The sequence below is a fragment of the Cicer arietinum genome, chromosome 4, assembly GCF_000331145.2.
Source record: "Cicer arietinum cultivar CDC Frontier isolate Library 1 chromosome 4, Cicar.CDCFrontier_v2.0, whole genome shotgun sequence".
In the NCBI taxonomy this organism is placed as follows: Eukaryota; Viridiplantae; Streptophyta; class Magnoliopsida; order Fabales; family Fabaceae; genus Cicer; species Cicer arietinum.
The window spans coordinates 18549087-18576615 of record NC_021163.2 but is presented as its reverse complement, the minus strand read 5'-3'; the positions used below and the strand labels follow the sequence as shown (position 1 = coordinate 18576615).

The 27529-nt window shown below is 28.9% G+C and overlaps 1 protein-coding gene and 1 long non-coding RNA gene across 3 annotated transcripts; both read left to right on the top strand.

Moving 5' to 3' along the window:
• Window positions 1-7942: 7942 nt before the first annotated feature.
• On the top strand, window positions 7943-12068 carry LOC101491347 (peroxisome biogenesis protein 12). 2 transcript variants are annotated; one of them, XM_004497325.4, is made up of 9 exons: window positions 7943-8312; window positions 8397-8521; window positions 8717-8948; window positions 9155-9264; window positions 9910-9984; window positions 10351-10437; window positions 10815-10901; window positions 11151-11288; window positions 11806-12068. In XM_004497325.4, exons 1-9 carry the CDS (start codon window positions 8099-8101, stop codon window positions 11875-11877), a joined length of 1140 nt encoding a protein of 379 aa, XP_004497382.1. In that variant the 5' UTR covers window positions 7943-8098; the 3' UTR covers window positions 11878-12068. The 2 variants fall into 2 exon arrangements, with proteins under 2 accessions (XP_004497382.1, XP_073222998.1); XM_073366897.1 differs by lacking the exon at window positions 8397-8521 and having other exon boundaries at window positions 8122-8312.
• Window positions 12069-21098: 9030 nt separating this feature from the next.
• Window positions 21099-22905, top strand: LOC105851906 (uncharacterized). Its single transcript, XR_001143694.3, has 4 exons — window positions 21099-21223; window positions 21310-21406; window positions 22044-22086; window positions 22706-22905. It is a non-coding gene; the product is annotated as an uncharacterized lncRNA (long non-coding RNA).
• The last annotated feature ends 4624 nt before the right edge of the window (window positions 22906-27529 follow it).

Below are 27529 nucleotides of genomic sequence, written 5' to 3'. Positions count from 1 at the left end.
TGTGCATGTAGTGGATGTTGGTGCAGTTGTACATGGACTTGCAGATTGCTCGAACGATTACATAGACTGGTTTCGTATAATTTCTCATTTATACATCATCCATAGAGAACCAATCCATGAAAATCATTTGGTTGCATAACCTACCCTTCATGCCGTTAATGAAGCAATTGACATGATGATATATTAATTACAATTTATTACATAACAAAATTAATTAGTCATCTATTATTTTAACTAAATTATTTAATGTATTTTTTAATCCATTGCGAGTAATACATATTGCATAAGAGCTAATTTTAATTTTGCGAACTAAGATGGATGGTGGTAGAGATTGGACAAACGTAATACCATATCGAATAAAAAATGGAAGGACTTATGCTTTATTCAGTGACCAATTTTGATATGTAATATTTTTAGAATATTGTGTAATACTGATTTGACGGTTTATAACAACCGCAATATTTGAATTCAGACAATATTAAACTAAATATCACAATATGTTCAATTATTCAATTTACAATATATTAATTCATACTCCATGTAAATATCTTAAACCAATGTCTCATGAGACGATTATAAATAAACTCTCATTGTCGTGCTTCTTTAGTGCAATAAGTTATCCACAAATTACTTGTTGGTGGTATAAGATAATTTGACTTTAAGTAAACCTCTTAAAATCAATAATTTATTGAACATATAAAAACAATATAATAGCTACCCCAATGGATAAATGTAAGTTAAATATCACAATTAATACTTGCATAAAATTGATAAACACAAATTAAACATCATAATTAATACTTGAATAATTGTGATGTTATTTGGGTAAAACAAAACACAACAATTTAGCCTCCACCATAATATGTTATTTGGGGATGTTGTCGAATGCACAATGCCCGAGTCGAACTGGCAGGACGTTTCCATTTACCATTCTTGTATACGATTGTCCTTTTATATAGGAAATCGTATAGGCCTAGAAGCTCATAGTTCCATATTTGATCAAATGCAGATTCAATCAATTTCAATTTACAATATATTAATTCATACTCCATGTAAATATCTTAAACCAATGTCTCATGAGACGATTATAAATAAACTCTCATTGTCGTGCTTCTTTAGTGCAATAAGTTATCCACAAATTACTTGTTGGTGGTATAAGATAATTTGACTTTAAGTAAACCTCTTAAAATCAATAATTTATTGAACATATAAAAACAATATAATAGCTACCCCAATGGATAAATGTAAGTTAAATATCACAATTAATACTTGCATAAAATTGATAAACACAAATTAAACATCATAATTAATAGGCTAAATTACATATGTGGTCCCTTAACTTAATTTCAGGTAACGTTTTAGTTCTTTATCTTTTTTTTTTCTCCCGATTTAGTCCTTTATTCATAACAATATCAAATAAAGTATGAAAATATGAGTTTATTTGAAGCTTTGCGTTACGAATTTGATGAAATTTGTATTATATTGAAGAATATAATTAATTTTATGAGTTTTGATTGAATTTTTTTTTTTTTTGAATTTTTGTATAAAAAAGGATAACATTGTTGAAATTTTAAAACATAAAATATCAAATTGTCACTTAAAATTAAAATAAAGGACTAAGTCGGGGAAAAAAAAAGATAAAAGACTAAAACGTTACCTGAAATTAAGTTAAAGGACCACATATGTAATTTAGCCTAATTAATATCTGCACGAAATAACATTTCTTAACCAATACAATAATTATCATGGATGATCTAACATAAATGTTGGTGGTGAACTTCTAAGTGGAATTTTTTTTTGCAATTGGTTAAATGATAATGCAACGAAAACAAAGTTAAATTTTGAAGAAATCACATATCCCATTTCTGGAAATGTCATCCAATTATCAATAGTTGCAACTTGTTCAACATATACACTGTGTATAAGTTGTTGAACAAAATTTTCTCCACCTATATTCTCTCGTAATGATACATGAACTCTTGAAGCTCTACCACACACTCTTAACGAATGAATGCCCAATGTTTCTCACTCGTTCAAAGTAAACCTGCAACAACACGATATCCACAATTACCATGATCGTCGACGTCAATAATGTCATATATAAATTTATGAATTTAAACCTGCAATCAAATGTTGAATAAAAGAACTATTGGTTGTTGAACCTTGCTGGTTGATGGTCGAGATATGAGATTTTTAACTTATGATCGAGGTTGTTGTACATTATTAGATGTTGCAATGCTACATGCATTTGTGTCACTGCATCGAACACTTGCATCCACGTACTCCCACCAAGATGGATCACGTTTGGTTGATTTATATTTTTTTAATACTTTACTTTTGTCTTTTTTTGGTGCACCATTTGTTTTAACCTTGTCAACAGGTGGACACATCGACGTAGTGGATAGTTACGCGATCTCTTGTAATTTACCTTTAAATGCGTAACACCCCAATATATATATATATATATATTATATGTGTTTTTTTAGTAATTGTTATGATTTATTTTTTAATTAATAACTATTCTATGTGTATATAAATTAGATTAAATTTTATTACACTCAATTTTATCTCAATAATTATAACCTTTATTTTTATTTAATTTTTTTGACGTGATAATTACACAGGGGACGATTTATGACATGATTATTTCATAAATGGACTATTGTGCATTTATTTTATTTGATTAGTTTCGATAATCATGAAATTGATGTGTTAGATATGTTTGTTTTATTTTGTTATGTGTGACCTATAGTGATATTCTTGTCTTTCTTTATTTATTTTAGTTGATAAAATATTAGTTGAATTATTTAATTAAATTGTAATTATATAAGTTATATTGTTTATTAGTTATATTTACGACCAAATAAGTATTCATTTTATGAGATAGTATAGAGTAAGCGAAACCTAACCCTCATGTATAAGTGTTTTGAAAATATTTTTGGTCCATTCATCTTTAGTATAAAAAAATAGTGACTTGACTCATTTTTTTACTCTCCTCAATGACAACATTTTATGACATTCATGGTGTTGTATTGGCATAATATAAAGTTTTTGTCCTTGTCTCAACCAATTAAAAGAGGATATAATGTAGATTCTGTCATTTTTAACACCTTTAATTCATTTTTTATAGGAAGGTTAGAAATTGAATTATATATCTTATCTTTTTGTTCAATTAAGAGATGACAAAAAAAAAACTATCATCCTTTGTTATATATCATGCTTCAATCTCTCATAAACCGATATTATAACTTTATTTTAATTCTCTACAAAACGAATTATATGCAATTTTTGGTGTAATAACTAATAGCAATATATATATAAAAGGAAGTCTACACACCTTCACATTCTATTATGATACCCATATTTGTTTTCTCATAAGTTTCCAAATTTCCCACCACAAATAAAAGAAAAAAATACATAGTCTCCTTTTTTTTTTCTCACACCATAATTACGATAATCATTATCGCAAATTCGAATTACAATTTTCTTTATTCTTTTAATACCATCTGAAGTAAAGTTTTGACCTTTGTCTTGTTCTTTGGTTTGTGGAGCTTAGATATTAAATTAGTGGTTTGTAAGATACAGATACGATGTTTTAAAAGAAAAATATCGATTTTATATTTGTCTTAAAGAATTTAACTATAATATTTTGATTCTTTTGAGTAATATGTTTGCCTTGATAAACTAAATTATAAAAATTTGACTTTTATTATTATAACATGAATAATATGCTCGTTTTCATATATTTTATTTAAAGTTGTGATTTTTGTGTTGTTTAGGTGTACTTAATTATAAAGTTATGATTTTTATTATGAATTCATGAGTAATATGTTTGTTATGATGTATTCAATATAAAGTTTCGATTTTTTTTTGCTATTTCATTTGAAAGTTTCGAATTTTATGAATACTATACGAGTTTTGAGGGACTTGATGAAAAATTTTAATTTTTAATTTTGACAATCTGATCTAGTTGATTATTGCGATGCGTATAGCGGTAAAAATTGATTTGTATACTTAAATGACTGATAATGAGATAAATTTTATAGTAGAAGAAATAAGATTTATAGTTGTATGTGTTCTTCGTTATTTTAGTTTTAACGTATAACAATAACATGTATCTAATCCGATGTTATAATTTGTAAAATAATAGTTGTGACTATAATATAATTATTCATGTGTTTATGTGTTCTATATTTGGGATAGCAAAATTATTGATTTTTTATTTTAAGCATCAATGAGAATAAAACTTTGATGTCATAAGTGATAAAAAATTAATCTTTAATATTTTATTTTTGTGGTTGTCTAAGTGGCTGATAATTTGTGTTTTGAATATTGTTATCTTTGTGGTTTCCTAAATGACTGGTGATTTGTGTGTTGAACATTGTTCTCTTTGTGGTTACCTAAATGGATGGTAACATATACCTTTTGAGCATCATTATCATTTCAGGACATATGCATCTTTGTGGATGTATGTGTGGCTGATTTAATTTCCCCATTGGTATGGGTGACTTATTTGTGAACGCTTGTGGGACTGGTTATATCCGTATCATATACTTTTAGGAGCATGCATAACTTGCACACATTTTATTGTGATTCTTATTTAGATATAATTATTTGTTCTAAGGTGAGTTGCTACTTGATTTATTTATATGCATTTTATGACTTTTGATACATCTTTGTGAATTATTAAATAATTAATTTCTTTAAATCTTTTATGACGAAAATATTTTATATTCATATTTTACGGCTGTTAACTTATTATTTGGTTTAATTTTGTCGTAGGATGAACTGACCCCTTACATCAACATTTAGGTACTCTGGATATCGAAGAGTTGCATGAATAATGTTTGCTTGGTGCATGTACGTGGGAAAAAAAAAGGGATTTTGACTTAAAAATAATGTTTGTATTGATAAAATCGAAGTAGTTTATTTCTAAAGTTTATTTTCTTTTAATAGTTAATTTTAAATAGAAATGTGATTGCGATGTTCCTTCCGCTAGGAAAAATTTGAATCAGTCAACCTTGTTTTTTATTTTTTTTTATTTCACTTAAAGATAATTAATTATGTTTTTTGACGTAAGTGAATGTTTTTCTAACAATTAGCAATGATATGTAGTAAATCGCATTGTGTTTCTTTACAAAAAATGATATTAAGTTATTTTATAGCGAATTTTTTCTTTATTACATGATGTACTACTCATAAAAAAAAATATTATCATTTTTAAAAGAAAACAAATATCTATAGGTAATTATTAGATCAAAATATGGGACGTTACAAAATGCAATTTTGTTAGGTACATCAAGTTCATCAAACTTTTTAACTATCACATCTATTTCATGTTTCACATATAATTATGAAGGTTTACCCGATCGATCATTACGAAAAGTTAATTTACTCCATCAAACATAAATAGCGTCTAATGGAATAGAATGTGTGATCATATTATATCCGGCTATTTCACATGCACAACATATACCATGTATTGTCCTAATCATGCAACGACATTTAGACTTATCTATACCTACATACTTCACACGATCAAATTCTGCCGCAATGTAGTCTATTGCATTTTTTAACAAAACACCATACATATTGACGTACAATCTTTTACTATGTCGATGAACCTTTTGAATTATGATTTTTTTCAAATGATACTATTATCTTACTGTATTGTAATACAATCATGCTATTGATGGTTTTCCAAGCACTGCATATATCATCAATATTGTCTTGTAATATCCTTTTCAAACTCAAATGTGTCGACTCAACCATTTGTGTTGCGGTGTTCTCAAAGTGCACAACTCTATTTGTTAACGTCTCAAAAAATCTTTCCTTGTGATGAATTAACCATTGGTCATGTACATAATCATTAAAATAGAACAACTACTATAAATTCATTCAAATATAGTCAACTTCATGTAATAATGAGTCTCATCATAATTGTAAACAAGAGACTCTCATGTCTCCATTATTTGCACATGCTTCTTTTTTTGAAACACATTCATCTTGCACTTTACTTTGACATTTTTGCATATATGAAACCAACATAATAAATTGACTGCTTTTGAAAAAACATATTGAAATGCGTTCATCAAAGCATGATATTTATTAGTAGCGATTACTTAAACTTCACCACCTAGTAATTTCTTATTTCAATATATGTAAAAATGTCACACAGAATGTCATTTCAGTATACGTAACACCAATAATCTCAAGTAACGACATTTGATTCCTACACGTGTTATATGTGTTATCCATAATCAATACTACATGAAAATGAATTATAATAGTGATAGCGTATGGATGAGCCCAAAATATGTCCCTCAACTCATCAGAATCCTCTATCTTCCTATATCAATAGACGTATTTGTCGTGTTCCATCAATGTTAAAAAATGTTGCATTTATGTTCTATTACCTACAAGTGATAAACGATACGCTTGACATGCATTGTAAATTTGTTTTATTGTCGTTAAACTTTTAACATTATGATACTTTAGTATCATCAATATGTTTATTGGTTTGATCATGTTATTCGTCATATCACCAAGTATAACTTTATCTTCTTGAGACAATCGCCATAAGAAAGCATGACCAATCAGTTTTTTGGTCAATTCCTGGTTATGGACACCACATATTACATGTAGATATCATCCTTCACCAACACTTGATGGTGTTCCTCTCAATCTAAATGGGCATTCACATTTTCTAGTCCCATTACTCCTCGTAGGTTTAAGATTATTCCAAAGTCTATATTTACTGCTTATTTTACAAGCAAAAATTAATTTTGTTTTTGTTATTGGTCGTGTTGTCGCAGTTTCATATCTAAAAATGACAACGACAATTCCATTTTATCTTCCAACATTTATAGCCCATTTCAATAATTCATATTGCGTATCAAACATCATGCTGGTGCTAAATACATCAGTTAAATCAACCGTAACAGGTTCACCTCCATTATTCATTGCGTCTTCAATTTCGGGTTCAACACCATCATTCATTGCATCAAAATCAAGTTCCAAATCATAATACACTTCGTCGAAATCACGTTCTAAACCATCATCCATATCTTCAAAATCAGGTTATAAACCTTCATACATTTCGTCACTATTGTCTCCCCATTGGTTCATTTATCTATATCAAAAAAGGAACATAAAAAGTTCAGGATTATGCAATATGCAATACTGATACGTGAACTTAATTCACGTACGCATACATGAATTGAGTTTATGTACGTTTACGTGAACCTAGTTCACGTACGTTTATTTGATTTCAAGTCACATAAACGCGTGTGAACTCAGTTCACACATGCGTATGTGAATTGGATTCACGTACCACCTACGAGTCTCAAACTCCATTAATTGCGCAATCTTAAATCACGTAAGTTTACATGAATTTAATTCACGTACTACTTCAGATTTTTACAATTTTACACTGTACGTGAATTCAATTCACGTAATGTTACAACGTACGTGAACTGAATTTACGTAAAATCCTCATATTTTGAAAAAAATTACAAACTCAAAAACAAAATAATAAACATACCTCATTGGGTCACTTTAACTACATTGTGAAGAGAAAACTGATGAGTGTAAATTATGAGTGAGTGATGCGAGTTTTGAATGATTATAAATTATGATGGGTGAGTTATAGTTATTTTGTGATATGTGAGTTATGATAGGTTAAGAATAGTAGTAAAGGGATAAATGAAGTTAAAGAATATTATAAATATATAAGATCATTTTGTTTTTATTTTTCTTAAAAAGAGGAGTGTGGATAGTAAAATGAGAGGTATAGGTAACATTTTTGAAAAGAATTACTTTCAATATTATTAAAAAATATACTTAAATACAAGTAACTTTTTAAATTTCACATACAACATAATTAAAGTTTACCAATTTTCAATTTAAGTATCAGTAACCCCTTCATATTTATCTATTTTGTTGCACACTGACTTCATAGGTTCTGACGTTAAGTATTTTGAATCACTTAAAAAAAAAAAATTAATACCCTAATCCAATTCACACTCTACGAGTTTGCTCCATCCTCGTTAGTGTCGTTGTTTGAGGTGAAGGATTAAAAGGAAGAAAAAAAGCAGAGATGTTGTTTCAGGTGGGGGGACAAGGGAGTCGTCCGACGTTCTTCGAGATGGCAGCGGCCGAACAGCTTCCCCGCAGTCTCCGTGCCGCTCTTACATACTCAATTGGTGTTCTCGCATTACGAAGACCTTTCCTTCATAGATTCTTAGATTACGAAGATGAATCTTTCGCTTTACTCATGCTCGTTCTCGAAGCTCACAGCTTACGAACCACAGGTACCTAATTTGCAATTCTCTCTAATTATATAATTCTCAATCAAACATATAATTAACTCTCTTCTTTAATCATTTCCTTATTAGATGCTTCTTTTTCTGAATCACTCTATGGTCTCCGTAGAAGACCCACAAATATCAAACTCGTTAACGATACTGATGCTACTTCACATTTACGGAGGCGCCAAAAACTTCTTTCCCTTCTCTTTTTGGTACCAACCCTAACCCTACTTCATTTCTCCAATTGTTGTTTTTTATTTTTAATTCTTAACCCTCCGGTTTTCAAGTCTAACAAAAAATTGTTATAGTCAATTTGATTCGTACTCATTTTCCACTTCACTTGGTTCTGTAACCGTTGCTTTATGTTACACGGAATGACTTCTTATGAATATTTATTATATTTTCAGGTTGTGTTGCCGTATTTGAAATCAAAGATGCATTCAATTTACAATAAAGAAAGGGAAGCAAGGATTCAGGCCAGTCTTTGGGGTGATGAAAATGACTCATATGATTTTGAACACGACTCTGTGGTGTCCACATTGACATCGGATGCTCATGCTTCTGTTAGGACACGCATCATTAAGAGATTTCAGAAAATTGTCGGATTTTGTTACCCTTTGTTACATGCTGGTACTGAGGGTATGTGTGTGAAATTCAGGTTGTTGAGACATTGGATTATTTGTATCCTGATTTGTTAACAGTTATCTTTATTTTGATTGCAAGCTCTTTTTTCTGATAAATGTAAATCCAGTTTATTTTTTAAGAGTTAGTTGTTTTCTTCATGTTTGTTAAATTTATATGTTTATGTCTTGTCTGAATATCTGTCTTTCTATATTTACCTGCAGGTATGCAATTTGCATACCAGATGTTATACCTGTTGGATGCTACCGGGTACTACTCACTAGCACTGCACGCACTTGGGATTCAAGTGTGCCGAGCTACTGGGCAAGAGCTGGTAAACATTTAGTGTATTGAATTTGCAGAAGTCTTCATTATTTGGCCTATTATTTACCATGTTCTCCCTTTTATTCTGGCTGTTTGACACTGACATTAGTTCTAAGCTGGATATGTATTGGCATCCCGTCAACCTTTAGACTTCCAGTCCAAATGTAATTAACTTTTGCAACATGCCATTGTTATTATCATTTAGAAATGCTCTTAATTTACTTGGTTGTTGAGTGCTGTTGTGCTATTGGTGAATGTGAGTGAATCTGTTTGGTTGGTGTATTTGTCTGTTTGTAGATGTGTTGAAGCAGTTAGTGAGTGGAATTTTGGAATAGAATTCATCAACACATGAATGAGCTCTATGTTTGCAGTTGTTGCTAATGTAATTCCCTCCCGGTCCTTCCAAGAATACCAAAACTTGTTTCAAATTCCATGAATGTCTTCATCAAGTTGTCATGTAACTCATTCCATAGTGTGACAATTGTGCTTGACAAAATGGAAATTTTATTATTGCTGTCTTGTTCAATATATGTGAGACTCAAATAAACGGTTGAAGCAACTTGGATGTTCTTTTTTGCAGTTTAAGAACTTCATAGTTTACCATTTCTTTTTCATATGATTGACCTTTTCATTCTCTTCTTTCATGTCAAGATAGATGGATGCCTCATCTAGAATATCTAAGATACGTAGCCGTGAACGTGAGAGACTCCGTGGTCCTCAATGGTTGAAGGTGCGTATTTTTTTTTATCACCGTGATGATTTTATCTTTCATTTACTTTCCCTGAAGTAAGAAGAAGCTAGTTTCATATTCTATTGATATTAATCTTTTCCATTTTTTCTTCCATTTGGGGAATGGGGAGGCTTACATTAACACGGTTAAAATTATAAACCATTGTACATGTATTGTCAGAACTTACCTCTCGAGTGATTCAAACCCTTAGGTTAAAATGGTGAAACTTTCCTTTTGTATATAAGTATATGCAGTTGCAATCTGTTATCATGCGTGGCAATGCGGACTGAATGAATCAACAGCTGTTTATGCTTCACTTTAGACCCATGAATCACATGTGATTACATAATGCATTTCACAATGCAGACATTGCAGGGAGCATTACTCAGCTCTACATACACTGTACTTGACTATGCACAAACCGGTTTGATTGCAGCAGTGTTCTTCTTTAAAGTAAGATTGCTAGCCCTTTTAATAGTTTTTCTTCCTTCATTGAATACTCTCAATATATAAAAAATGATACGAAGTTTTCTTAATCCTTAGCTTATTGTAGTTTGCTTGATATTGTTGGCTCAATTTTGAATTTTATGTAACTGTTCAAGTGTCCAATTTTGTATCAACTATCAAATATTGTTACCAATGGAATCATTATTCACTAAAGCCTTTTATTCCACTGCCTTGGTGGTTTGGTTTATCTGAAGTTTGACTTCTTGTTCTATCCAAGGATCCTAAGTATGCCTGCCAGTGACTTGCTGTTAAATATGCTAGCTTTATTTACACTTTACCGAGGATCATAATCATTAACACATTTTCTATGTCATCCTATATAGATGATGGAATGGTGGTACCAGTCTGCTGAGGAAAGAATGTCAGCTCCAACTGTATATCCTCCTCCCCCTCCCCCTCCTCCACCAAAGGTGCAGAAACAAATTTTAATCTTTTCCCCACCTCTCTCATCAGTACTCACTTTACCATTTTGATCATGATAACAACAAAAAAAAGAATTTCAATATCCATTGTTACTTTTCACTACATTTTAATAGCCAAACTTGCATCCTCTCTATTATCTAGTGCATTAAGTAATTAGAATTTCCAAGTAATTCACAAAGTTGTGCCGGTTCAGTGCCTAAAGGGTCTGTGTGTGAATCTCTGTGTAATATGAACAGGTTGCCAAAGAAGGGGTACCACTACCAAAAGACAGAACAATTTGCCCCCTGTGCTTGCAGAAGCGTGTTAATCCATCTGTAATTACAGTATCAGGGTTCGTCTTCTGCTATGCCTGTATATTCAAGTATACCACTCAGGTGACAGCTCTAGACACCTTAACTGTGATGTTGAAAGGATATAACCTAAATATAAGGCCAATTAGTTTACTTTTCGCGAACCCTTATTTGCCTTGATGGTTAAACTAATGTTATTGGAATTCAAACAACTTTTTCTATTTTACAAGTTAGAGTGGAACCATTGGGAAGTTTGTTAAGATATACTGATACAATTAATATTTTGTGGATACGGGAACTTCTTTTAAGAGAGAAATATTTAAATGAATTTGACAATAATAGAATTAACTGTGGTTGTACAGTATAAAATATTTGGAATCACCCCTTTCATTGAAAGTCAGTCACAACGTTAATTCCTTCTGCCATATTAATGTTGTATATTTAGCATTTTCCATCGAACTAGATATGAAATGAAGGATTATCAGTAAAAGGTTGGCTGAAGAGTTCCAAAGGGAACATAATCAACTGATGTCACCTCTACTCATGCTTTTTTTCCCATCTAATTATTTGTTTACCGCGTGTGTGTTTTTGTTCATTACAGTATAAGCGCTGCCCAGCAACATTGATGCCTGCAACTGTTGACCAGATAAGGAGACTCTTTCACGATGTATAGTCCCAGTTGGAATGGACCTGCTATAATTATAGCTGTCATGACTATATGCGTAAAAGATTCACAATGGTTGTTGTACTGATGTATGTTTATTTTAATGTAAGAGGCTAGTTAAGAAGCATAATTTTTGTTATTATTCTCTCAATTCATTTGTACAAAGTTCTAACAATAAATTCTACCAATACGTTCATTCATTATTTGCACTGAACAGTTGAGAACTAAGAAATCATCTATGCATCAAATGATTAAAACTCAAAGAACTGAGTTGAACAAAGTAAATAATCTATCGTCAATAATCATGTTCATGACCTTAGAGGAAGCGAACCCAAATGTCATATCTGCAAAACAAACTTCAAACGCATGTTATGGTCTGGTCTTTCAGATGTTGAATGCTGGTTTAGTATAGCATTACTAACAATTCTCTGTTAGGTTGATATTCATTCTTCTCCAATCTATCTATCTATCAATATCAAAATTTATATTCAATCTATCATACTATCTCAATCCGCTTCTTAGATTTTTCAAGTACTTACTCTTTTCCTCTTCTACTATTTGTTAATTTTGAATTATTTTTAGTTTAAAATTGTGAATTAGTAGTAGTGTGTGAATTGTATTTGTGATTTTGTTAATTGTGAACGATTTTAGTGTGAGAATTGAAATTGTAAACTTTAGCGTGTAAATTGTGATGATAAGTGTAGTATGGATTTGAGATTGTGAATTTGTGAATAGGTTTACTTTGTGAATGTGAATTGTAACCTTGAAAACTGTGAACTCTTTATCTGAATGCCTTGTGTAACTAATTTGTGTATTTTGTTAGGAGTGATACAATGTTTAAACATAAGAAAATTCATGCATTTTTCAAAAAGAAAGTTTCTGACAAAGATGAAAATTTTAAAGCGGATAGATTGAATTACGTAAATTGTGTAAAACTCTAAAAACTTATGTGAATTTTGAAAATAGTAAAACTTGTGTGAATTGAAACTCTAACTTTTACAATTTGTCGACTATGTATAAATTGTGTGAAGCTCTAAAAAAACTATATTATTTTTATAAATTTCAATTATAATATTTTAGTTAATATTTGTCGTTCCTTTAATATTTTATGCAAGATTCGCCACTGAAGATAAGAGAGACAAAAATAGAAAAATGAAGAAAAGATCAATTTAGACATTGGACAGTGAAATGGAGAAAATGAAAATAGTCTGCAAATGGACAAATAAATTGTTGCACGAGAAATGTCACTTAGTTTTAGTTGGGTGTGGGAATTAAGAAGACGAAGAGTTTGGGCATGTTTAGACGGGATTATAGTGCAATTAGGCGGCAATTTTTTTTGGGAAAATTAGTTTGTTTTAATAAATAAATAATTTTCTTTGCTTATCACAACGTTGTTTCTGTTATATATAATTTCTCTCATACTTTCATATATTTTTTTCGAACTTTCAATTTCTTTAATAACTTTTAAAACGTGTTAAGTTTTGTTGTGAAAGTATTTGTTAACCTTTTCTTATATATGCGTGTGTTTTAAAGATAAATATATATCACTTAGAATTTAGTAATTTAGAGGGGTGTTGTACTTTGCATATGTCATGGAACATATCCTATCAATCCAACTTTTCCTAATTATTTTAACCTCATCCCATGAATTTCAAGTAGTACATGTTTTAGCATTGAAAGTTTGTCCATTTATTTGTGTTATACTATATTGCTGCAATTGTTGTGATCATGCTATATATGATTCAAGGATACATGTTTATATATTTATGACTTATTCATTTTACAGTACTCACATTTTCTTTGTGCCTCCTCTTATAAAGTATTTGTATGAAGTCATCACAAGCAATCAATGGAGCTTTTCTTGTGAAAGTAGAAGACTAAAGGCTTGTGCCTAACTATATTTTATGAGTTTTTTATTAATAAAAAAAACTGTTTTTAGCTTCCATATTTAGCGTCGTCCCCTGGCACTGACGCTAGTTAGCATCAGTCCAACGCACGCTAGTGCACTAAACATTTTATTTGTTTTTCTAGCCTCCAGCATCGACTCAAACTGTAACACTTATACTCTAAGGATGACCATTCACTAGACAAAGTTTGATTTTGTAGTTATGCTTACTTTTTTGTAATCTTTTAGCAATAAATATGTATTTTGTATGACTTTGTTAATTGATAATTTCATACTATATTATTATTTGGTACTTTCAGACAAACGTTATGGTGTATTTGTTATGTTGTTAATGCAATATGATTTTTTTTTTTGTGTGAAAAATTAGAAGCGTTATTATTGATTTTAATGATTCTTAAATATTAACTATTTAATAGGTGAAAAAGTTAATTTGCTCATGCAAAAAAACACATAGAGTTGTAGTATAGCGTTGGTCAAACAAACGCCTCATGTTTTGTTGGTAATCACAATTTTGACTTTAGTGTTGGACAAACTAATATATTTATAGAGTTGACTTTTATTTATTGTATATTTCTTTTAATTGACTTTAGTGTTAGTTTTCCAATGCTACATGTTTCGTTTACATAATATTGTCTTTAGCGCCAATAAGCCGACACTATTGATTCTTCTCAAATGATGTGTCAGTTGATTAATACAAGAGTCAAATGTGTTATTTTCAACGTTTGAATCAGCTTTATGTCGGTTTGGACGATGCTAAGTGTAAATTAAATTAAATTGAAAACCATTAAAGAAAACCAAAATATAAATTTAATGAGTCAAACAATAATATAGAAATTATCATTCAAATATTCATAATTCGTCGTCGAAAACTATTAAATATGCTATAAAAAGTTAATGAAAGCACCATACCAATTCACAAACTATTAGAAACATGAAGTTAAAATCATGAAATAATCAAACCTTAACGAAGTCCTCTAATATTTTATAACACAATATATATGTTTGTGCCATTAAGCAATTTGAATATTTTATTAACCTCTTTCTTTTTAAATATATATCTCATTAACTACTAAGATATTCAACATTAATTAACCACTAAAACACCAGTACTCTAAAGTAGTTAATGTATTACATTTTAGTAGTTAATGAGATAAATGTTAAATAAACCGTTAATGATTTATATTTTAGTGGTTAATGAATCATTCATAGTGGTTAATAGTATAAATTTGTATATTTATCCCAAAAATATTTCTCAATAATAGAAAAATAGAAAAAATAGAAATTATTTTTTCAATTATTTATTTAAATATTGTTCACCATATAAATACGGTGAATAGTACATATAATATTAAATATTGTGTCAAATATGGGTATTTAAATAACATTTTTCAATATTATAAATATGCATGCAAAATTTATCAATAAGTTTGAATGATAAACAAGAATTGACCCGATAACAATTAAACATGAGTTAATAAAATTCTACGGTAGCAACAAATTAAATCGGGCGCTAAATAATAAGAAAGCGCTAAAATTAAAGGTTACGGGAAAAAATACATTTAAGGTAATTAGATATTATAGGAAATTATCTTTTATTTTTATGCCTTAAACGTATACATTGTGAATGGTAAGAAAAAAAGGTAATTGGATTGTGACAATTCATAATGCATATAAGGCACCTAATATGCAAAATTTGCACCAAATTTTCATACCACGAGCTGATTTTCCAAATAGGTTGTATTTATCAGGGTTAGGTCATCAGGGTTCCGGAAATCTTGGGTGTATGAGTCATTTCCTTTAAATAGTCATCATCATTCACTTTATCATTTAACAATTGTCCTGCAGATTTTTTAAAACTAGAACTAAACCGAACCGGTTTTCAATTCGAAAAAACCAAACCAAACCGGTTTTTGTTAAAAAACCGAACCAATTTTTATTTCAAAAAACTTAAACCGAATTTGTTTTTTTAGAAGTAATTAGGGGTAATTATGTCAATTTTGGCCTATGTGAACAAAAAAATTAAGTTAAATAAGTTTGGTTCGGTTCAAAATAATAAACCGGTTCACCACTTTTATAAACCAGTTCGGTTCGGTTTTTTGAACCAAAAACCGGTTCGGTTCGGTTTTTCCAAACTGAAAATCAATTCGGTTCAATTTTCATACGGTTCTAGTTCAGAACTGAAATTTGCCCACCCCTAACTCGAGATGTATTCATCAGGGTTAGGTCATCAGGATTCCGGAAATCTTGGGTGTATGAGTCATTTCCTTTAAATAGTCCTCATCATTCACTTTATCATTTAACAATTGTCCTGCAGATTTTAACAATTGTTTTTTGCAAAAATACAAATTTCGCAGATAATTATTTCTTAAAGATTTTAAAATTCATAGAAAATTTAGATGGATTTATTCCACAACAAACAAAGAAAATTTTGTAGGAAATATTTGAAGAGAAAAATGCAATTTAAGAAAAATATATGCAAAAGTTTTTGTGAATATTTCAACATGTAATTTTTCAGTGAAATTTTTGCGATTTTTTTTACAAGTCATGTGACTCTTACTCATACTTGACATACTAACAATCTACTACTCAAGTGTGATTTCATCCATTCAATTGAAGATAACACCTTAAACTTCAAAATAATATTTTTGAAATTTATAATTTAGTAATGAAATTCCTTATAAAAAAGCGAGTTTTTAAAAACAATATACAAGGTAAAGAGTATGCATGGCAATGGGGTGGGGCAGAGCGAATTTTGCCTCCCTCACCCGCCATCATTTCTTATCATGTGAAATTTAGGTTTTCATCTTTGTCCGCATCCACAACCATTCATATAAATAAAATAATAAATCTAAAAGTCACATGAATCATAATTAATATAATTAAATAATTATTGTTATACAATAATAAATTTAAAAATATTAAAATCATATTTTCTCTATAAAGAAGATTATAATTTTTAATATTTAAGAACATCACATACTCACTTGGAACATCACAATAACGCTGAAAAAAATCATAAATTTTAAAACAATGATAAATTTTATCACAATAGCAAAATTCTTTCGAAACATAACGTATGTAACTTTAGCAAATTAAAAGTAATAATAATTTCAATCCGATGTCACTATCATAGCAATAATTCTGAATATTTTAATGATGTTCAACAAGGAAGCGATTTAAAATAGATAATATAAGTTTTCAAAATAAAAACGTCTTTCGACGCTTCAAGAGTACTAGACGTCACCTGCAATTTGCAGCACGTCCACTAATGAACCTTCATTACTCATTACTTTTAGAGTTATTTTGAGTCAATTGTTTAACTTATTTCTTTCAATTTAATGTTCATTTTAAAGTTATTTTGAATAAATGATCCTTCAAAAAAATAAGGTGTTTATGTTTTCATTTTCACGATTAACCAACTATTTTATGTAGTTTAGTATGATTTGTTTAGCGTAATATTGAACTATGGTGAAAATGCAACATGACTCAGGTGCAATATTTTATTCATATATCGAGTTGTAGACGTCCAAATGGAGTAAAACTAGTTGCAAATGAAAGGTAACATCCATCGCTATGACTGTCATGATGACACTGAAATCCAATTTGGACTATAAAAAGTGTGAAAAGTCAAGTCAAATAAGAGGGAAAGTCGTCTTAAAGAACAAAATTGTTTATTTAACATTGTAGATCATTCTGCCCAACCATGCGCTACAATGCATTTGGTGGCACTATATTATGTCCGGAGAAGAACTATACGCCAAGAATCATAGCAATGCGCTAATATGCATCCTAAAGCCCCATTTAAGATAAAAACTGATATTTTACAAGGGTTCTGAACTAAGAGACCTTGGAGATCATATTCAGAACATCTTGGAGGATAGGAAATTGAAGATTTTACTCTTGGTGTTCCTTTAACTTATATCAAACATCAAAGGATGCAACATAAAGTCATATAAAATACATGATCAGGAAACTGCACACTTAAACAAAACATTAGTGCTTTAAATTATTTTTACAAAGTAATTTTGTTATCATCAAAACAAGTAAGGATCATAGTTATTGAAACCAACTTAGTTGTAATAGACTTGGCATGGTCAATAATGTGGCATACCTCACAAAATAGAGGCAATTTTTCATATTCCACATCGACTAGAGAAAAAACCCTTCACGTTCAACAAGATGACTTTCATGAAGAGGTAACGTTAGGTCAATATCAACACTCATGCAAACTGATCAAATGTACTATTGCGCATGACTTCACCAAGATAATTTGGAACACCCACTACACTGCTAATTTCAAATAATGTTTTCGACCTCCAATACTCACGAGCCAAATCATCAAATCTCACCTTGCGCGATATTTTAATGCAAAAAATGAGGGTTAAAATCAAGAGACCAAGTTGAAAGAAGAAGGATACCCGAATTGAGATTCCAAAACCCAATAGATGAAATAATACTTTGGTCCACCATAGAAATAAAATGGATCTAGTAGAAAATTGAGTTTTTCATACGGTGAGTTAAGTTATTTATATACCACCGGACTTAACAAGTGAGACATAAATACGTTTAAGTCGGTTGTCTATGTAAATGAGTTTACAGAATAAGACAATGTCAATTTCGTAAATAGATGAAACACGTTTAATACGGTTATATTAGCAATTGAATTAAGATAGACTGTAAAAATAAAAATAAGAAAGTAATATATATCCCTTCCTTTGTATTTAACTCGATTATTTTGCTAAACGACTTAATAAAAAAAGACGGTGTCAATTTTATAAATATTGAAAACATGTTTAAAGGGGTAATTTTGATAACCGACTTAACACGAATTTGAAAAATTTAAAAAATCTCATTCACTTAGCATTTTATCTCCCATGTGCACTTAGCATTAGTACCCTAAACCTTCCCTATCCTCTAACTTCGTCAACACTTGCAACTCCACTTCCTTACTTTACTCTAACACCGACTTCAGAACCATAACCATTGTTTTATTTCCGCCATTTTAGGTTTGGATCTCAAGTTCTTGCTTATTGAGTAAGTAATTTTTTATAACAATATTTCAGATATCTTATGTTGCTAGAATGATTAGTATTTTGTTTCACTTTTAGATAATAAGGGAGAACTATATATTATGAAGAAAAGAAAATGACATGTCAAATTCATTTTATTTTATTTTATTTTATTTTATTTTATTTTATTTTAATGACTCTTTATTATTTTGTTTTCTTTTATTTGGACACTATAGATGAAGTGTTTTGAATGGATATAGGAGATTTTGTCGTAAGTTAAATTACATATTCTAAAGGCTCTATTTTATATGATATGGAGCAAAACAATAATCAAAATAATAACAATAGGAAGAAAACAATAGTATACTACTATTCGATTACTCTTAGTTAATATGAATACGACAATAAATAAAAAAAGTAGATGACAATAAAATTATTTTAGTTTTATTTTACTTTAATATTACTATTTATGGTTATTTATTTTTAATAAAAGTTGTTATAGATTGTAGTTGGATGAATTGGATGAATGCTAATAGTTTGATAGTTTGAGTGAAGTGTATATGTATGGAGAATTTTTTACAATTTGCTTTAAAAAGACTTTATAAAATAAGAAATCATCTTATTTGTTATAGGATTTGCATAATTATACAAAACGAATATGGCACGATGATTTGATAAAACATGACAAATGTATGAGTGTGACTACTATGTCATGTTACATATGTTGAACTTTGTAACATAGTTGATTCATAGATGCAAATACGTAATTTTTTACAAGTTGTTATTGATAGTGTTTTTTTATATTTATCTGATAAAAAATTATAAGTTGCTATTGATTGTAGTTTTTAATGTTCGTATGATAAAAAAATTAAGATTCAACTGATATTGATTGTGTTTTTTTTTTGTTCAGATATTCGATAACTCGAGATCATTTCATCCGAGTCAAATTAAAGAAGTTCGAAAACGTGTGGATATTTTGGAATTAGTTGAAGAAAATGACAATACTAATATATGTTATTGACTATTTTTACATTGTGATTTTGTAATTTTGTTAATGGACAACTATTTTTTTTTTTGTGTTGTCGTTATTATTTAGAAATGGGGAGACTTGTTCTTTGTGCTCTATATTTCTTGTATGAACATATGATATTGTATATTTTGGTTATTAGATTATTATATAAAATTGTAGTTACAAGTACAAAACTTCTAAAATTTAATACGAAATATTGTATATATGTATGATCAAGAGCATAAAAACAAAATGAGAAGTTTATTAAAAAAATAATTATTATTTTAACTATATCTATTAAGTCAGTTGATCAAAAGAACTAACTGAAAAAGATGATTTGTTGAACTGAATTTATGATGTTTAAGTTAGTTAAGCTGAATCGACTTAATAGGAGGAAGCTTTGTTAAGTCAGTTTATAAAACGAGATAAAAAACATGTTTTTTAAGTCGTTTGCGGTTAACTCAGACACATAACCAACTTAAAATGTACATTTTAACCGATTTAAAATTTAAAAGATAAAATTCTACCATGAACTCAAAAAATCATTTACCAAGAGAAACCATTTTCCAAAGACCAATAACTTTCCAAAGTTTCTATAGATATTGCGTATGACTTCGATTTTAATAAGAACATCCCCATGGACATGGACAGAATGACCTGACCATGTAGGAAATTTGTGCATGATGCAGAACGAGTGAAATATTCATTTTATAAAATGAAAACCATGAGAAGTTTACCCTTTATACAAGGTTTGCGCAATGCACTGAGAGGAAAATCAAAAGAGTTATGATGAGCTTGAGTGAAATTTTTATTGAAAGCCGGAGTGAATGAAGTTGAAGTATGATTGTATCGACATTGAGATCACAGCGGAGGGGATATAAGGGGAGATGGCGTCTGAATCCACTAGACCCACAATTTCAGACAAACGATGGCGGACCCCTTCCATATATTTTACATACACCTAATAATGATTTAAATATAGAAAGAGTTTTTGGTTTAGTTCAATGTGTCCTAATATGCATTTCATTGAAGTATAATGTTTGTTTAGATTCTCATTATAATAAGAAAGGGTAAAAAAAGAAATTAAGGTCTGTAAGCATGAATGAACTCTAATTACAAATAATATTTTTATATAAAGCTCTATTCTAACGTCAAGTAATCAATTTCATTAGCTGAATGGACAAACATGATACATCAATGTACGTTAGAGACACTTATTAATTATTGTAATGAAGGGTTTCTTGCACTAAGATAAATCTTAAAAACTTTTTAATTGAATTAAAAATAACATTAGGTTTTTATTATATAAGGTGATCAAACAATTGTCTACTTGTCACATAAAAAGGTAGAACACAATGGCTAAAACTCTCAAGGTTGTTTACACTGTGATTCTTTTAGTGTCTCTATTTCTTCTTTTAATCGCCGCTAGTGGTAAGTTCATTCTCATATTTTAATGTTATACAAAATCTTCCATCATTTTTAAATAACATTTCTTTATTTTATATTTTATATTACAGCAAAACAGAGATGTAAGTCACGCGTTGATTGTAAAACATATCCGTGTCCCATTCCTAAAGTCAAGAGTTGCCTTAATGGTTATTGTAAATGTGTTAGGTAACCCTTAAGTTAAAACTCATTTATTTGTTATGTTAAAGTCTTTAATTTTCTTTACTCATCGTAATGTTGTTTTTCTTATATATGATTTCTCTCATAATTTTTTATATATTTCTTTCGAACTTTCAATTTCCTTAATAGCTTTAGAATCATATAAATTTTTTATTAAGACTTAGGTGTTTGATATATCATCTAAAAAACTTAGGAGTTAAGTTTAGACTTCATGGAAGGAGAGTGATTTATTGAGTTTTACACTTTGAGGTGTTGTCCATAGGATGTCTTTGTACAACTATATACTATATTGACCGATTACTTGATAGTATCGTCTTTGTGATATTGCACACAATACATACAATCTAGAGGGGTGTTGCAATTTGCATATGACATAAAGAATAACATTTCCATACAAGTTTTCCTACATTAGTTTGGCACCACATGAACTTCAAGGAGTGCATTTTCAGCATTGAAAGATCATCCATTTATATCATGTAATATTATATTGTCGTGATTTTTGTGATCATGCTAAATATGTTTCATGAATGCATGGTCATCTATTTTTAACTTATTCATTCATTTAACATGATGTAAGATCTACTCACGTCTTTTGTGTCTCCTCTTATTATATATTTATATGCAGAATTTGGTGATGACAAGAAATCAATGGAGCTTGTGGAATAGAGGTCTGTACTTAGCTTAATTATATTTTGAGTTTTTTAATATTGTTGATTTTGTTGTATGAGTAGAGATTCGTTAACTTCAAATGCAACTCTAAATTTAATTACTAGATTTAAAGTTCTTTGAATTCCTCAAGATTTATTTTTATTAATTGTTTTATCTTATAATTCTCACACTTCTGAGTTATAATGTTATAATATGTTTTATTTTATAACTTTCACGTTATAACATAACATGTTATTATTATTTTTTATTCCTAAAAAAGATATGTTTTGGTATCGTGAAAACAAGTATGGTTTCTTTTTTATTTTGAATTAGTATCTTTATATTTAATTATTAATTTTTATTCATTATCGTATTTATAAATATTAAACAAGTAGATTGTAAGTGTAAGGTCAATTATATAGGTTGACATTTTTAACTTTTCAATTCGACTTTTCATTTTCTAATTTATGCTGTTAATCTATATAAATTATTTCAAATATTTCTTCTTAAATTTCCATATCTTTTATAATAATTTTGAATTTTCTTTCGTGTCTCCATTCTTCTTACTCACTTTCATCATTTATCATATATATATATTCATATTTTGTTATTTAATTATATTATTGTCATGAATTGTAGATCATTCGTTGATAACTTGAAGCACTAAGCAGTTGTGGTTAACTTACTTTTAAGAAGCATTATACAATAGAAAAAATAAAAGACATATATATGTATCAAAATAATTAAATATAAATACACTTTTAACAATTTAAAGATTTCAATTGTTTGATTTTTGAACGATTTTTGTACTTTTATTTTTATCAGGTTTTTTAATTTTATTAGTTGTGTTTAATTTTTTTATTACCAACCCGTGTTTAACTATTTAGTAAGTTAAGTTGTAAATTAATTATATGAATTAATAAAAAAAAATCACAAAACTAAATTGGTCTAACTAATTTAGATCTTTTACAAAGAAGCAACATATTTCTTCTCTCACCTGTGCAGAAAAATGGCCAAACAAAAAACACAATTCCAAGATCAATTATAATTGACAGAAAATTAAACATGAGACGAACACAATTTTTAACGTCGAAAACTTCCCTCAAATTGAGAGAATAAAAATCACGAGATCTAGCCCAATAAAAACTTCCATCATAATAATTAATGGGTACACCAGAGTCTTCTCAACAGTGACATCAATCAACAATAACCATCTTATAATAACCTTCCACTGAAGTGGGTTTGTCAAAGTAACTCTCATAGAAGAAAAAGCTACTGATACTGTATATTAAAATAATAAACTCAATGATAGGAATAACATACTAAATTTATAGATCAAACGAAGCAAGTTTGCTACACACATGTTACCACCATCGGAACCAAAATATTTCTTTTTCTTATCTAGTGACTGTGACACCCTAAATCCCAAAATAATATATATAATAATTTATATCATATTTCTATAAAATTTGCAGCGGATAAATAAAAATATATTTCCAAGAAAATAAAAACTTTATATTTAATCTAAGATATCACGTTTCTCAGAAATAAAAATAAAAACACTTTAAACTTATTTTATTCATTAAAATAGTGCAATCTTGATAAGCTTTATTTAAGTATAATTACTGGATTTAATTCTAAAAACTTACTAGTACTTCTAAGGTTTTCATACAAAAATTCAATTCAAATTAAATAAGTAAAATACAAATTAAAACCCTGTAATACAAAAATTCTCAAACTTAAACTTCAAGACTCATTAACCTGTAATAATTGTGATTTCGCAAACGCAGGGCCCAACCAGTAATACACAAACAACGACGGAGGTGAGTTTCGAAATCATGATGACATTATAATACAAGTAACAAGAACACGCAAACAATCATAATAGGACCGTATCATTACACAAATATTCAATCAATAAAATATCACATTCAAATGTCAAAATCACTCAAGGAAAATCAATAGATTTCACTGTAACATCAAATTGTCTTGGAAAAATTATCACCACACACGATACATATTAATAACAACAAAACAATTACAATAAAATGCAATGCTATGCATGAGCTTAGACTCTACTTCACAATGTGGTACCATTCTAACTCTAAAGTATTTGGTTAGGAGGCTTGATACTATGCCACCATCCTGGTGGACGGACAATTCAAATTGGCATTGTCCTCATAGATCCCCTCAACTCAACCCGAGACACATATACGTGACAGTCGAGGTAAACGTGTGTTTCATGATAGCTCCCGACATTTGGAGTGCTACCTCCAAGTCACCTAGGAATTCCCCACCCGAATACCTCCAAGGTCTAACAATCATGCCTTAAGGCTCGACAGTAGACCGCCACGATCAAGCTCATTCAGTTGTACTTCCCCGGAATCACTAGGCTTGTTAGGCCCTACCTATATGATGACAAAATAATCTTCACTTCACAAATTCTCAATATTTATTTTCTCCCCTCGTTGGCCTATGGTACTCCATTAAGACCTTCATCTCAAACACAAATTGGAATCACAATATTCTCATCACAATTTATAACATCACTATCGTTAATCATACGTCATCACATATACTCATCACAATCTTATAACATTAATCTCATCAATCATACATCATTACATAGACTTATCACAAATTTACAACATCATTATTATAAATTATACATCCTCATAGTCACATAAAACTTATCAAAATGCATCCACCTTTTATTATCATATCTCCTAAACATGTCTAATCAAACATATACATAAAATTCATTCGACATCCAATATCACAATAATATCAAATATCAAACATTTAACAATAATAAATCAAATAACACGATAATATCAAATACCACACATTTAACGAAGTTAAATTAATCAACACCTTATAAATATTTCTATTCCATATTTTAATCTCACAGTTCGCATATTTTTACATTAATCAATTTATCACTCAGAGGGCTACTGCGGTACGTAGCGATCCCCGAATGAATTGTTGGAAAATACGGTTTTCCTGTTCATCTCAAATTATATTATACTCATGACTTCAAACGCTCTCTCACCCCTTACCTTACTTTGACGCTTTCACAAACGAATATGATTCCACGAGAAAACAACCTTTGTTCATTGACTCTTTGTCCTTCAATCGATCTAACTCGACAGTTTATGAGTAAACATCAAAAATAAATAATGAGAATATACTCTAAAAACTAAATTCGAAATTCGATCAAGGAAAATTACCATAAATAAGAAACCCAATCAGTGGATAATATAGCCACTTTTCACATGGTCGTTTTGGCGTTGGTTTCACTCAAATCGGACTTACGGTGAAGGAGAACGGTACAAAATAACGAATTCTACAAACAAAGAAGTCGGGTATTTTAGAGAGAAATTGAGGTTGTTAAAAATCTGGAAAATTATGTTTAATTGACGAGTTAAATGAATGAAATAACATACTCAAATTTGGATGAAAACATAGAAACTTTTACGGAACAATTATCGATTACCGGTGTCAAACGATAGGTTGTTGTTGTGTTTACTCTTTGGTTCTAAGGCCGCACGTCCAGCTCCCTTCTCTTTTCTTTGTTTTATTTTATTAACAATCAGGATTCATAGAGTCAAACCCATTGGTCTCTTTATTTATGTTTTACTACTATTATTATTATTATTATTATTATTATTATTATTATTATTATTATTATTATTATTATTATTATTATTATTATTATTATTATTATTATTATTATTATTATTATTATTTTTATTTTGTTAAAATAAAAGTAATAATCGTTTAATCTCCTTTTTAATATTCCCCCAAACATCATTTAGTTTTCCAAACATTATCAATATTTTATAAATTAGGATAATTAAAATAATCAATATATAAAAAAACATATTACTAATGACTGAAACTTTCACATTCAAAATAATCCCTACAATTATACTTATTTCTCAAAATATTCATATTATAATAATACCATCATAATAGAAAATAGTCAAAATTATAAAATAAATAAATATAACAATAATATTTTATATTAAATGCTAAATCATAATAAATATATATATATATATATATTACACTAAAATACTGTTATTTTTAGAAAAATAAATAAAATAACAAAATAAAATATTTATTATTTATATTGTTGATTAAATATAATATTTATCAAACCAGCACATCAAAGAAAGCATCCTTATAACAAAAATTACTCACAAAATTTATCAACATATATTCTAAAATAATTTTAACATCAAATTAATTATTTAAAATCCTATTTAATTAATAAGATAGTTTATTATCAAATTTAGGGTGTTACAGTGACAATGAGTAGTTGGTGAAGTGAGTGATTATCAATAGTTAACATTACTCACTTTATTCTCTCAAGTAAATTGTTCACTCTAGAAGAACTAAATCTTAAATAAAACTCTTAAAAACCTCTCAATCCCCAGTCCCTCGTAAGCCATAACTGTTCGGTATTGGACTTCATTCCTACGTGGAAGACATATCCAGGTGTCTCACTTATTCATGTAGAGAGGGTCTTGTTAGGGTTGGAAAGAGATACTATTTTAAAAGAAAAAAAACATCCACCAAACAGATAAAAGGGAAGAGTAAACTCTTTTCCCGATTTTAACAAACATGTCTCAGAAAAATATCAATTGCGCATTTTTCTGAGACATGTTTGTTAAAATCGGGGAAAGAGGTTACTCTTCTCTTTTATCTGTTTGGTGGATGTTTTTTTCTTCTTTTAAAATAGTATCTCTTTCCAACCCTAACAAGACCCTCTCTACATGAATAAGTGAGACACCTGGATATGTCTTCCACGTAGGAATGAAGTCCAATACCGAACAGTTATGGCTTACGAGGGACTGGGGATTGAGAGGTTTTTAAGAGTTTTATTTAAGATTTAGTTCTTCTAGAGTGAACAATTTACTTGAGAGAATAAAGTGAGTAATGTTAACTATTGATAATCACTCACTTCACCAACTACTCATTGTCATTGTAACACCCTAAATTTGATAATAAACTATCTTATTAATTAAATAGGATTTTAAATAATTAATTTGATGTTAAAATTATTTTAGAATATATGTTGATAAATTTTGTGAGTAATTTTGGTTATAAGGATGCTTTCTTTGATGTGTTGGTTTGATAAATATTATATTTAATCAACAATATAAATAATAAATATTTTATTTTATTATTTTATTTATTTTTCTAAAAATAGTAGTATTTTAATGTAATATATATATATATATATATATATATATATATTTATATATATATATTTATTATGATTTAGCATTTAATATAAAATATTATTGTTATATTTATTTATTTTATAATTTTTACTATTTTCTATTACGATGGTATTATTATAATATGAATATTTTGAGAAATAAGTATAATTGTAGGGATTATTTTGAATGTGAAAGTTTCAGTCATTAGTAATATGTTTTTTTATATATTGAT